General features: G+C 55.6%; 1 protein-coding gene across 1 annotated transcript in view; it reads left to right on the forward strand.

Annotated features, from left to right (window-relative positions):
• The window catches only part of LOC121357161 (zinc finger and SCAN domain-containing protein 2-like), a 3155-nt gene extending 499 nt beyond the window's left edge, over window positions 1-2656 (forward strand). The window contains exons 1-3 of the mRNA XM_041474220.1: window positions 1-68; window positions 457-541; window positions 717-2656. The exon at window positions 1-68 is cut by the window's left edge and continues 499 nt beyond it. Of these exons, the coding sequence (XP_041330154.1) occupies window positions 484-541; window positions 717-2047 (1389 nt within the window). The 5' untranslated portion in view covers window positions 1-68; window positions 457-483 and the 3' untranslated portion in view covers window positions 2048-2656. The remainder of the gene's footprint in view (window positions 69-456; window positions 542-716) is intronic.
• The last annotated feature ends 9591 nt before the right edge of the window (window positions 2657-12247 follow it).

The raw sequence follows: 12247 nt of genomic DNA on the forward strand, positions 1-12247 counted from the left end.
AGAGGAGCAGCAGTAGCAGCACCACGCGGCTGCCCCGGTTCCGCCGGCATCGCCCCCCGGCGCCGCAGGTGAGCGGGGAGGGGGAGTCGCCCCAAATCCATCGCGGGGGTCTCCGGGAGGGTTTTTTTGCGGGGCAGGGGATGTTTGGATCTTGCAGAACCCCAAAGCTGAGCCGGAAATGGCCCTGCCCTGTCCCGGCACGGAGGGGGCAATACCGGCTTTGGGGATCCCCGGGAGAGCCGGGGGCAAGGCGGGAGCCTCGGATTGGAGAGAGCTCCCCGGAGAGGGGCGATCCCGGTGCAGAGGAGCCCCTGGAAGCCTGGAGGAGTGGGGGAGGCTGGGATGAGCGGGCTCTGGGCCCCCCGAGGCTGCAAGGGGCGATGACCTCCTGCTGCCCTTGGGCGGCGGCACCATCAGAGCCAACACGCTCAGCCCTTATTTTGCCCCCCAAACCAGGATTTCCCATTCCCAAACTTCGGCCCGATGGAGGAGGAGAACGAGGCTGCGAGGAGGAGGAAGATGCCCCGGGACACTGAGGCAGGTAAGGAGGAAGTCAGTGCCCCTTTTCCCCTCTCTCCTGCTCCATCTCCCAGCCCCCGGCTGCAGGACAACCCTGCTGCCAACGCTGTCCTGCTGGGGATGGACTGGGAGGATCTCCTTCTCCTTCCCTCTGCACGGAGGCAAATCCCATCCTCTCCTTGTCCTTCCTCCTGCAGACAAGGAGCTGAGGATGGAGAGCAGGGAGGACAAATCCCCAAAGCAGAACCTCGTGGAAGAGGCCGTTTTGAGCGGCTGCACAGCACAGGAATCCAATGGGGAGGAAAAGCCCTGGAGATCCCACAGGAGGAGGGGCTGCAAACATGGATCACGGGGATCCGAGGAGGAAAGACCCACCCTGTGCCAGGGAGGCGGCTGGAGCTCAGAGCTGGGGGTCCCTGAGCAGCTTCACAATAGGCAGAAGCTCTACAAGTGCTCCAAATGTGGGAAGAGCTTCAGAAAGAGATCCTACCTGATCAATCATTTTAGAATGCACACTGGGGAACGGCCCTACGAGTGCGGGCAATGTGGAAAGAGCTTCAGATGGAGCTCCCACCTGAACTCCCACATGGGAATCCACACTGGAGAAAGGCCCTATGAGTGTGGGGAGTGTGGGAAGAGCTTCAGCCAGAACTCCAACCTGATCCGCCACCAGCGCATCCACATTGGGGAGAGGCCCTACGAATGTCCTGAGTGCGGGAAGAGCTTCACAGCCAGATCCAACCTAACTGTCCACCAGAGGAGCCACACCGGGGAAAGGCCCTACAAGTGTGACAAATGCAGCAGGAGGTTTCAGATCAGCTCCAATCTCCTCCAGCACCAGCGCACGCACACAGAGGAGAGGCCCTTCCGCTGCCCTGACTGCAGGCAGGGCTTCAGGGACAAGTACAGCCTCCTCAGGCACCAGCACATCCACACCGGGGAGAAGCCCTATGAGTGTCCCAAGTGTGGGAAGAGCTTCAGTTTGAGGTCCAACCTGATAATCCACCAGAGCAGCCACACGAAGGAACGACCCTACGAGTGTGGGGAGTGCGGGAAGAGCTTCGCCTACAACTCCAGCCTGATCCGCCACCAGAAGATTCACACAGGGGAGAAGCCCTACGAGTGTGATAAATGCAGGAAAAGGTTTCAGACCAGCTCCAGTCTCCTCCTGCACCAGCGCACACACACAGAGGAGAGGCCCTTCCGCTGCCCCGACTGCAGGAAGGGCTTCAGGCACAACTCCACCCTCGTGAGGCACCAGCGCATCCACACCGGGGAGAGTCCCTACGAGTGTCCCCAGTGTGGGAAGAGCTTCAAGACGAGCTATGAACTGACTGCCCACCAGAGGAGCCACACAGGGGAACGGCCCTACGAGTGTGGGGAGTGTGGGAAGACCTTCAGCCAGAGCTCAAACCTGACTGCCCACCAGAGGATCCACACCAGGGAGAGGCCCTATGAGTGTCCCCAGTGTGGGAAGAGCTTCTCACAGAGGTCAGCCTTGACCCAACACCAACGCAGCCAGCACTGAGGGAAGCTGTGGGAGTGCCCCGAGTGCGGGAGCAGCTTTGTGTGCTGCTCCAGCTCCCCAACTCCATCCCCCACGGGAGGATCCGCGCTGGATGATCCCCAGTGACCCCCGGTGCTGGGGCAGAGCCCCAGTGATCTGTGGTGCTGGTGATCCATGTTTGGAAGACACCTGGCTGGGGGCTCCACATCCTCCTGGCTCCCTGTGGACACCTGGACACATCCACTGACCAACATCAGAAATCCATTGTGGAGAGCAGATTTGTCAACTTCTGACCCCAGAAAAATCTCACTTTTTGCATCTTTTGATCGCATCAAGTAACACTGGATGGCCTTGGAGGTCTTCTCCAACATAAATCCATCCTTTTAATTCTCTCTGGCCCATGGGAATTTTCCACAGCCAAATGGGGTTGGATTGGGGCAAAACCCATGGTTCTGGAGACAGTGGGGTAGAAACCCCTCCAAAAAAAGTTCTCTCCATCCACCCAAGCATGTGGATGCTCTGCTGGCAGGGACACATAAATCCTTTTGTTTTGGCCTTCAAACACAAAGGTTTCTGTTCATACCTTTGAAAGCCCTGAAACTGGGGTAAAAATAAAGACATGGAACTATGGCATGGATGGGCACATGTGGGTACACAGCCATGGGTGGGGACATGGGAGGACAAGAACATGAATGGAAACATGAAATGGGACAGCATCAATGCCACCATTGTGCCACCACAGTGCTGCCAGCACCAGCACCTTCATCTCAGCCAAGGTGAAGCGCTGCCTGATGCAGTTCCTGCCACCGCAGCCCCCCTGCCACCATTGTGATGTCCCAGCTGAATGTCACCCCTACCAGGGCAGGATGGGAACTGGTTCAGCTGGTGACAAGTGGCTCAGGAGCAAGTGACAGCCACCAGGGTGTCCCAGGGCCACTGCGCTCAGGGGACCCCAACCACCCCTGGGGACAGGGCAGGGGTCAGTGTCACCCACAGGGGTCATGTGGGCCCATGCTGGGTGTCACTGGAGGTGTCCTGGTGGTAGGGTCCCCACAGGTGTGGTGACGTTGTCCCCTGGTGTGTGTCCTGGTAGCATCATGTCCCTTCTGTTTGTCCCCATCCCCTGCCATGGCTCTCTGTCACCCCTCTGTGTGTCCCTGTGCCCCCTGCGAGTCCCTGTCCCCATCTCCCCCGATTGTTCTTGTCCCCTTCTGTGTGTCCCAGTCCCTCCCACTATGTCCCTGTTCCCCGCTCCCGCTGGGGCAAAGTCCCCGAGGTCCCTGGCCTGGAGCAGGGTGTCCCTCTGTCCCTCAGCATGTTCCCGTGGCTACTCCTGGTGCTGAGCGTCTGTGCCCCCCCCCGCACAGGTAGGGACACACCACAACACCCTGTGACAGCCTGTGACATCCTGTGACCCCGTGACAACCACTGTCCTCTGATTTTGGGTCCTCCCCCCCCCCCATTTTGGGCCCTTTCCCCGTGTTTTGGGTCCTTCCCCGCCCATTTTGGATCCTTTCCCTCCTATTTTGAGTGCTTTCCCCTCTGGTTTGGATCCTTTCCCCCAATTTTGGGAACTCAGCCCTTGCTTCTGGTACTTTTTTGCGTGCATCCCCCCCACTCAATCCCTCTCCCAGCCCTTAACTCCCCTCACCAGTCACCCCCTGTCCCCCCAGGCATGACCCCAGCTGTCCCCACTGTGCCACATGGATTTGGTGCTCACCATCCTGGATGCCCTCGAGTCCCCGGCCCAGGACTGTGGATCTTCTCTTCCAGGAGATCCAGAGCTGGCCCGGTTTCCAGGGGACACTGGTGGCACCAAGGCTCAGGGTGGGTGGCCTGGTGGGGTTGGTGGGAGGGGGTTTGGGGTCATCTTGGGACTGACCGTGGGTCTTGTCCACTCTGCAGTGAGGAGGGGCCCCAGCCAGGGAGCCCGGGATGGACGTGGGCAGGAGAGGTTGGACATGGGTCCAGATGGACACCAGAGCTATGGATCCCAGTCTGGATGGACACCAGAGCCTTGGATCCCAGTCTGGATGGACACGGGTCCAGATGGGCACCAGAGCCTTGGATCCCAGTCTGGATGAACACCAGAGCTATGGATCCCAGTCTGGATGGACACCAGAGCTATGGATCCCAGTCTGGGTGGACACCAGAGCCTTGGATCCCAGTCTGGATGGACGCTGGTCCAGGTGGACACCAGAGCCATGGATCCCAGTCTGGATGGACACTGGTCTGGATGGACACCAGAACCTTGGATCCCAGTCTGGATGGACACAGGTCCAGATGGACACCAGAGCCTTGGATCCCAGCTGGACAGACCATGGTCCAGATGGACACCTGAGCCATGGATGTCAGCTGGACTCTGCTCTGGACGATCCTGGCCCTGCAGCCCCCAGCCTGGATAGCCTCCAGCCCAGATCACCACCTGCCTGGCCACACCCTGGCCCACCTCACTGGCCCACCAGCACATCCCAGTAGCCCCAACTCCCAAACCCCCCAAAATAAACTCAATTCCAGAACATCAGTATCACCAAAGGGCTACTGGGGACAGCTAAAGGTGATACAGAGACTATCTTCAGAAGGCATGAAAAGACACTTTATTATTAGAAATTTACAGTTCTTATAGAAACAATGGTGGACCTAAGACTCGATTGGCTTTTAGGAATCTTCTCTCACACTGTTGGTGAACTATGAACAGCACACTCTGTAGAACTCTATCTATAAACAATGGTTACAGAAAGAGAGATAATCATTGTTTGAATTCTTTCCTGTAAGTTTCCCACAGCTTCTAAAATCCTGGGAGAGCTATGTCTCTCTCTGTTCAGCAGATTTGTAATTACTACACATCAGTGCCTGGTGGTCCCTGCAGAATTAGGGGGAAACTGAGGCACAGGGTGGGGGTGACTTTGAGATATTGGGAGGGGACTTCGGGAGCCACCCTGGAGACCCCAAAATGAGCACCCACCCCCCCAAACTGTCATCGCAGCATCCCAGGCCCCCCACTGTCATATCGGGGGGCTCCAGGAGCCACCTCGACCCTTCAGTCCTTCCGAGGGGTGACCCTCCGTGTCCCCCTGGTGTCACCGGCGTGTCCCCAGCGGGAGAAGTGACATCACCTCCCAGAGAAGGAGGAGGTGAGGGTGTGACTGAAACTCCTGCCCAGTCACCTGGGGAAGCTGCGGCAGAAGCCGGGGCCGAGCGCGGGCAGCAGCGGAGGTGCCGCGGGGACCGGGGTGGGGGGACACGGGGACACTCTCCAAAGTCCCCAAGTTCCCCTCGGGGGATGCTACGGCCGGGGCAGCGCGGGGCAGCATCCTCGGGGGGATGTGGAGGATGGAAGCGGCGGGGGGTGGCCCCAAAAATGTTGTCTCCCCTCCTATCCGTAGGATGTGGGCCACCCTCGCTTTGGGGCGCTGGTGACAAATTTGGCGGGTGGCGGTGACAAAAAGCGCAGGTGCCACCTCGGGGATGGTAGAGAGAGAGGGTCCTGCGGTGTCCCCCCGGTGCCCCCCCCCCCGCTGAGGGGCACCCCAGGGGGACAAAGGGGGGCTCAGGGATGTCCCCAGGTTTCGGGGCAGCGGGGGGGAAGGATCCGGTCCCGCCTGCTCCCGGGGCACGGGCCGGGTGGGGCACATGTCACTCTGTCCCCCCGGCACCCTGTCCCCCTGTCCCCGGCATGGGGGCTGGCATGGACAGCCACTGGGTGGGGAGGAGAACCCAAAAATTGGGACCCCTGGGTGGGCAGGGGCACCTCGGAGATGTGGGACCCCACAAATTTGGGACACCTGGATGGGCAGATTTGGAACCCTAAATATTGGGGACCCCCTCAAGGCGGGGATGCCAGGTTGGGGATGCCCACCCCACCATGCCCAAATCCAGCCCCTGGACTACCCAAAATGACTCCCCCCATCCCATGCCCACCCAGGGACTCCCAAAATGCCTCTCCCCACCCCACAACTGCAAATCCAGCCCCAAAAATGCCTCCCACCACCCCACCACTCCCAAATTCAGCCCGTGGACCCCCCCAAACACGACTCTCCCCATCCCACCACCCCGAAATCCACCCCCTGAATCCCCCAAACTCTACTCCCCACCCGCCCCCCCGCCCCGGGTCCCCCGCCCTACTGAAGACCTACAAGTTGCCGCCCCCCCCGGAGGGGACACCTAAAGGGGCGGGGGTCCCGAGGGGCCAGCGCTGGGTACACTCCTACAGCCACCCCAACACCGGGGGCGACAGGGATGTCCCCAAGGCCAGTGTGCCCTGGTCGCTGTTCCAGGGGGGATTTTCCTCCCCCTCCAAGTGCCCAGAGAGCCACAGGGACCCGAGGGGACCCGAGGAGACATGAGGGGACACGAGGGGACAAGGCCACCCCTGCAGCGGTACCTGCACTCTGTGGGCAGGAGGAGGGGACACGGCGACAGCGGGGCCAGGGCAGAGCTGGGGGTGCAGGATGGGGCAGGTGAGGGGGGGATTTTTGGGGTGGTTATGATGGGTGGGGGGTGATGATGGGGATGGTTTTGAGGGTGATGGGTGGGGGGTGATGGGTTGTGGGATGGTGATGATGATGGGTGGGGGGTGATGAATTTTGGGGGTGACAATGATGGATGGGCAGTGATGGGGATGGTTTGGGTGTCATAGTTTGGGGGGGCAATGAATTTTGGGGTGATGATGGTGTTGGGTGGGGGGTGATGAATTTTGGGGTGTGGGGTGGAAGGTGCTGGTCTGGCACAGCCCCCCGTGGTGCCCGGTCCTCCCTGTCCCCAGGAGCTGTTCCTGCGTGTCCCCGTGCCAGGACTGGCACTGATGGTGGCACCGGGCCATGCCCCATGGTCGCCGTCCCCACAGGGCAGACACGGAGCCAGCCCAGCTTGGCCCCACGTCAAGTTGTCACTGTCACACTGTCACACCCTCTGGCATTGCCACCCTATGGCCACGTGTCTCCTGGCACTGCCACGCTCATGGTGGCACCTCCACGGCCGTGTGTGCCCTGCTGTCACCACACCCTCCTTCTGCTCCTTGCCCTCCTCGCCCCAGATACCCCCCTTCCCCATCGGGGCCCCTGGGAGTGGGACGAGTGAAGCCAGCCATGGACAAGGACTCTGGGAAGGGACAAAAGATCCAGGGAAGTGACAGGGACCCGCGGAAATAAGAGGGACCGGGAGGTTTTGGGACTCAGTGGGGCTGGGGATGTGTGTGGGGGAAGGGTCTGGGTTGGGTCAAGGCTCCGCTCCTCCCGCACCAACCCCCGCGTCCCACTGCTGGCAGTGTCACCATCGGGTGACCAGCGAGGACGGGCAGGTCTGAGCACCAGGACAGGGCATCCAGGAGCTGCCATGGGTGGAGATTGGGGCGTTCAAGGGGAAGGGGGAACTCAATGCCAGCATCCCCAGCCCCCCCTCTGTCTGTTCCCCCCCAGCTGTCAATCAAACCCTCACTGCTGGGGGCACCCAAAAACCCCGGGGACCCCCCGACCCCTCCCCACCTGCCCAGCCAGGGGGGAGCTGAACAAGAGGGACACGTGATTGGAGTGTCCACTGCTCCCAGTGCCCCCTCCCAGTGCTCCCAGCATCTCAACTCAGTGCTCCCAGTTCTCCTCACAGCTCCCAGCAGGACTCCCTGGTTCCCCTCCCTGCTCCCAGTTCCAACCAGCGCTCCCAGTAGGATTCCCTGGTTCCCCTCCCTGCTCCCAGTTCCAGCCAGTGCTCCCAGCTGACTCTCAGTTCACTCCTGCTGGACTCAGTGTTGCTCCCTCCGGCGCCTCCAGTCTCACCCCTTGTCTCCCCACAGTGCTCCCAGTGCCATCCCCGTGTCACTCCCAGACTCTCCTCAGTGCTCCCAGTTCACTCCCAGTGCTCCCAGTCACCCCCTGGCTCCCTCCACCATCTTTTCAATCCCTCTCGAGTCTTGGGCTCACCCCAAACTGACTCCAGCTCTTTCAGATTCATCAAGGGCAGAGCAAAGGGGAATTTCTGTGGAAGCTGCAGAACCCCTGTCAGCACCAGAATTCCCAATGTTTCACTCACTGTCTCAAGGCAACACCTAAACCCGGCCTTTCCCACCTAAACCCAGCTTTTCCCACCTAAACCCGGCCTTTCCCAACTAAACCTGGCTTTTCCTACCTAAACCCAGCCTTTCCCAACTAAACCCAGCTTTTCCCAACTAAACCCAGCTTTTCCCACCTAAACCCAGCTTTTCCCACCACCGACTCTGGGACATTGTCTGTGCCAAGGACCCTAAATCCTGGACACAGCATCAAAGTGGAGACACCAAACTTCCTGTGACCCCCAAATCCTGCAGCTGCTTTGGTCATTGCCAGCCTGGAGAACAACTCAAGATCACCCAGAGCACAGGGTTGGGGACAAGGACACCCCAAGACCCTCAGACCCCCTAGGGGGAGGTGGGGGGTGAGGACACCAAGACCCCCCCAGGCCTGAAGAGGTGCCTGCCATGGCCCCTCAGCCCTGCTGGGATGATCCCCCCGAGTTCAAACCCCCACATGGCTCCCCCTGATTTGTATTGATTGGGTTTTACCTGGTTTTCCTTCGTTTCCAGGGGAGATTTCTGCAGGGATCGAGCCATCCCCATGGCTAATAATAACCTGCCTTTCTCCCACCCCTGTGTTATGAAGAATTCATCCAGATGTGTCACAAATGACCTCCACTTCTTTCAAACAGGTAAAAGATGCCACCTTTTCCCTGCTCTGGTCTGTCCCCGCAGGGAGGACTTTGGTGTCTGTGCCAAGGGCTGTGCAGCCACTTTGGGGTGGAGCAGGGGCTGAGGTGGGTGGATGTGGAGCAGAGATCCTCCCACCTGCAGAACTTGCTCTGCCCACCCCAAATGCGCACTTTAGTTGTTTTGACCCGTTTAACCATTTCTCCAGTCTCCTCCACCATCCAGCATCAGCCACTGTCAGAAAATCTTGCTGTTTTCAATGGCTGCAGCTTTAAGTGAGAAAGTTCGACATGGCAAAAGTTTGGGGTGCTGGAGACAGCAGGGATTTCCAAACTGTGTGTTCCATACTTTGTCGAAAAAGCTGTTGATATCTGGATGTTTAGACACTTTCTGAGTTGCATTTATCATTTGAAAATGTAAAAAGCTTCATCTCCACAGCACACCTAAAGGCCACATTCACCCCACTCCCCTAATCCCAGACCAATTCCTGCGCTCTGCCTGAAGCCCCCAGTCCCAGCCCAGTTTAGGCTGTTCTAATTCAGCACTGCCAGTCCCACCCTGACAGACTGAAGTGCCTGCAGTCCATTTCATGAGGCTCAAAACTAACAGGAAGTTCTCAGCTTTAATTTTCAGCTGGCTTAGCCCTGAAGCAGGTCACCAGAGTCTCCTAAACCCCCAGAAATTTCACAAGGAAGGGACAAAGTGCCCAGCCAAGGTACTGAAGTGGTGACTTCCACTGTGCCAACAGCAGTCCTGGGACTGCAGCCTGAGATCCCTGGGGAGCCACATTTTCCCAGGAGCAGCAGTCTGGTGGATGTTTAAAAACATCCTTAGCAATTAAGACAGTTCTTAAGCAAGAACTGTGCATCTTTGGCAATTCAGATTGACAGTTCTTTCCTGTGCCTCCACGACAGCCCTCAAAGCAGAGCAAACCCACTGATTTCAGGACAAGAAAGATCCCTGCAGGAGGAACTCAAGCTCCCAGATGTGTCCCCAGTCCTTCCCTCACTGTTGCCAACAGAGCTTTAGGACAGCACCCAGAGCTCCCGTGCTCACGGCAGGTGAGCTCAGCTCAGCTGGCAGCGAGGTTGTGCCAGCTCCCATTCTGGCAGCCCAGTGCTGGGGTGTTGGGAAGGATGAAAGTTTGACAAGAAAGTCTCACAGGTATGGATGCTTGGCAGAAAGATTTTTGAATGTAGAAGCTGAGGAAGGAATAGAGATAGAAGCAAATTTTGATATAGAAGAAAAGAATTGCTGAGCCAGTCTTACTAGATAACCAAGGAGGCAAAGGGTGTGTTAGTTACAAAGGGGGTTTTTATCACTTAGAGCAAAGGATAAACCCACCTCAAACAAGAAGACGTTTTTACCAAGCAGAAAGATAGCACAGGCAAACAAGTCAGCAGATGTTGCAAGTAGAAAAAAGGTCTCCGAATTTTCCACTGCAAGAAAACTGAAAAACAACTTCTAGCTTCAACTGTAATGTACTAACTTCTAGTGATTGGAGAACAGTAACATGAACATGGTAATTATAGTAGTTGTGATAGGCTATAGATAAAAGTTAAGGTATAGATTGGTTCTACTGTGTTAAGATGTTCAGCAAAGAAAAGTATATAATGCATTTGTAACCTAAATTAAGGGTCCCCAGGCCTGCTTCCAGCTGGAGCTGACAGCTGTAGGCACAGGCTCTGTCACCCACGACCTGACTGCTGTAACGTCTTGGATGTCATCAACTGCATTTGGAAGAGCCAGGTAGAGTCCCATATCCCTCATTCAGGCTCTTACACTGGGGTGGCTCCTGGTGGGTCACGGCGGGCACAGACTCAACCGCTCACCCACAGGTCTGTGCTGTCCCAGGATTCACAACAAAATCTATTTTTCCCACCCTGTCAGAGAGAGCAAAGTCCCAGCACCTGCTGCAAGGTTAAAATCTCCATGCCCAGGATTTGTGCCAGGGACAAGGGGACACTGAGCCGCCCCCAGGCAGCACCTGCTGCTCTGTTAAACATCACAGCCACAGTCATTCTGGGGCCAGAGCAGCAGCAAGTTCAGGCTGAGGAGAAAGTTCTTGTCAGAGCCCTTCCAGCTCGCACCAGTGCTCCCAGTAACACCCAGAAGGTCACAGTGCGGTTGCCAGGTGAAGAATCATTTGCACCTGGTGGGTTTGATGCCTTAGGATTTTAGCTTTTATATTTTTCATATATATTTTAATCCTGCAGTTCTTACTGTATAACTCTAAACTCCATATACAGTGTTAGCTACTGCTTTCCCATTTTGGTCAGACAAAACAATTCCTCTCCAGGCCTGGGAATCGAGGACACCTCACTGCCTCAGGCCCTGAGAACTGTAGACAAAAGTGAGTTTGGGGGCAGCAAATCTGGGGTAAATTACTTCATTACCTGAAGCTGTAACTGGAATATTAACCCCCCCCCGCCCCCCCCAATATGCAAATGGACCAAATTTATAAAACTATGAAAATCGTCACCTGTCATCCATTTTTTGAGTGCAGCCCCTGGGGTGGGGGCTTTGTCTGCCTGAGATGTACCTGAAGGCCCTTCAATAAATATAACTGCTTTTAATTCCCTTAATTTTGTCTGGCCTCTGTTTTTACCTCTGTTTTTAGGTAGCCCCAGAAAAGGCACCAGGTTAATACAATGCTTATTTTTAAAAACCCATGCTATTAAAAGCCCATACTTTTTCTGTAGGAAGAAGAGCTGGAAAGCAACCAGCCCAGCTGTGCCAACTTCTACCAGTTCAGGTGTGACTTGGGGGTTGCCAACCACCAGGGACCACCAAAGAGACCCCCCAGGACAGAAGAACATGTGCAGAAAGGGAGATTATGTTAATGATTTTGGGGAATGATTTTTGATTCTCATATGTATGTTTATTCCAGGAAAATCAGTTGGTATGTATATAAACTATAGAAACAGAAGCGTTTCCCATAATCGGTGTGTGAATTTGGTGGAGTTACACCCCACACATCCAGCCAAATAAAGAGCACCTGCTTTCTACAGGAAAACACATGAAACAGTTCCTCAAATATAGAACTGAAATGCACAAGAGAGAAAATGCTCACAAAATGTCAGTAAACTGACACCAAGGCACCAAGATCCATGAAATGGAGTCAGACAATTTAATTTAAACAGCAGAATGTGACAGGCTCCTTATCTTTGCTTTGCAAAGAACAGCAAGTACAGTGTGTCCACTTAAGGCAATTCAGAACTGCCAGTCCTGAATTCCTGAATTATTCTGGAATAATGCATTCCTCAAGTTCCCCTGAAGCTGGGAACTTGTACTAAACACAGACAGGTTAGGGAGCCATGACAAGCTGGCTCTGCTGTTAGAAAATATCTCAGTGTGTGGACAGGAGCTGCACCACGCACTGTGAAAAAATAAATCAAGTGAAAATAAATAAATAAATAAAAATTATAAATAATAAAATTATATAATAAATAATAAATAATTATATAATAATAGAATAAATAATAAATAATAAATAACATATAGTAAATAATTGTATACTAATATAATAAAGAATAAATAAATAAAAA

Source organism: Pyrgilauda ruficollis, unplaced genomic scaffold, assembly GCF_017590135.1.
Source record: "Pyrgilauda ruficollis isolate IOZ18807 unplaced genomic scaffold, ASM1759013v1 scaffold316, whole genome shotgun sequence".
NCBI classification, from domain to species: Eukaryota; Metazoa; Chordata; class Aves; order Passeriformes; family Passeridae; genus Pyrgilauda; species Pyrgilauda ruficollis.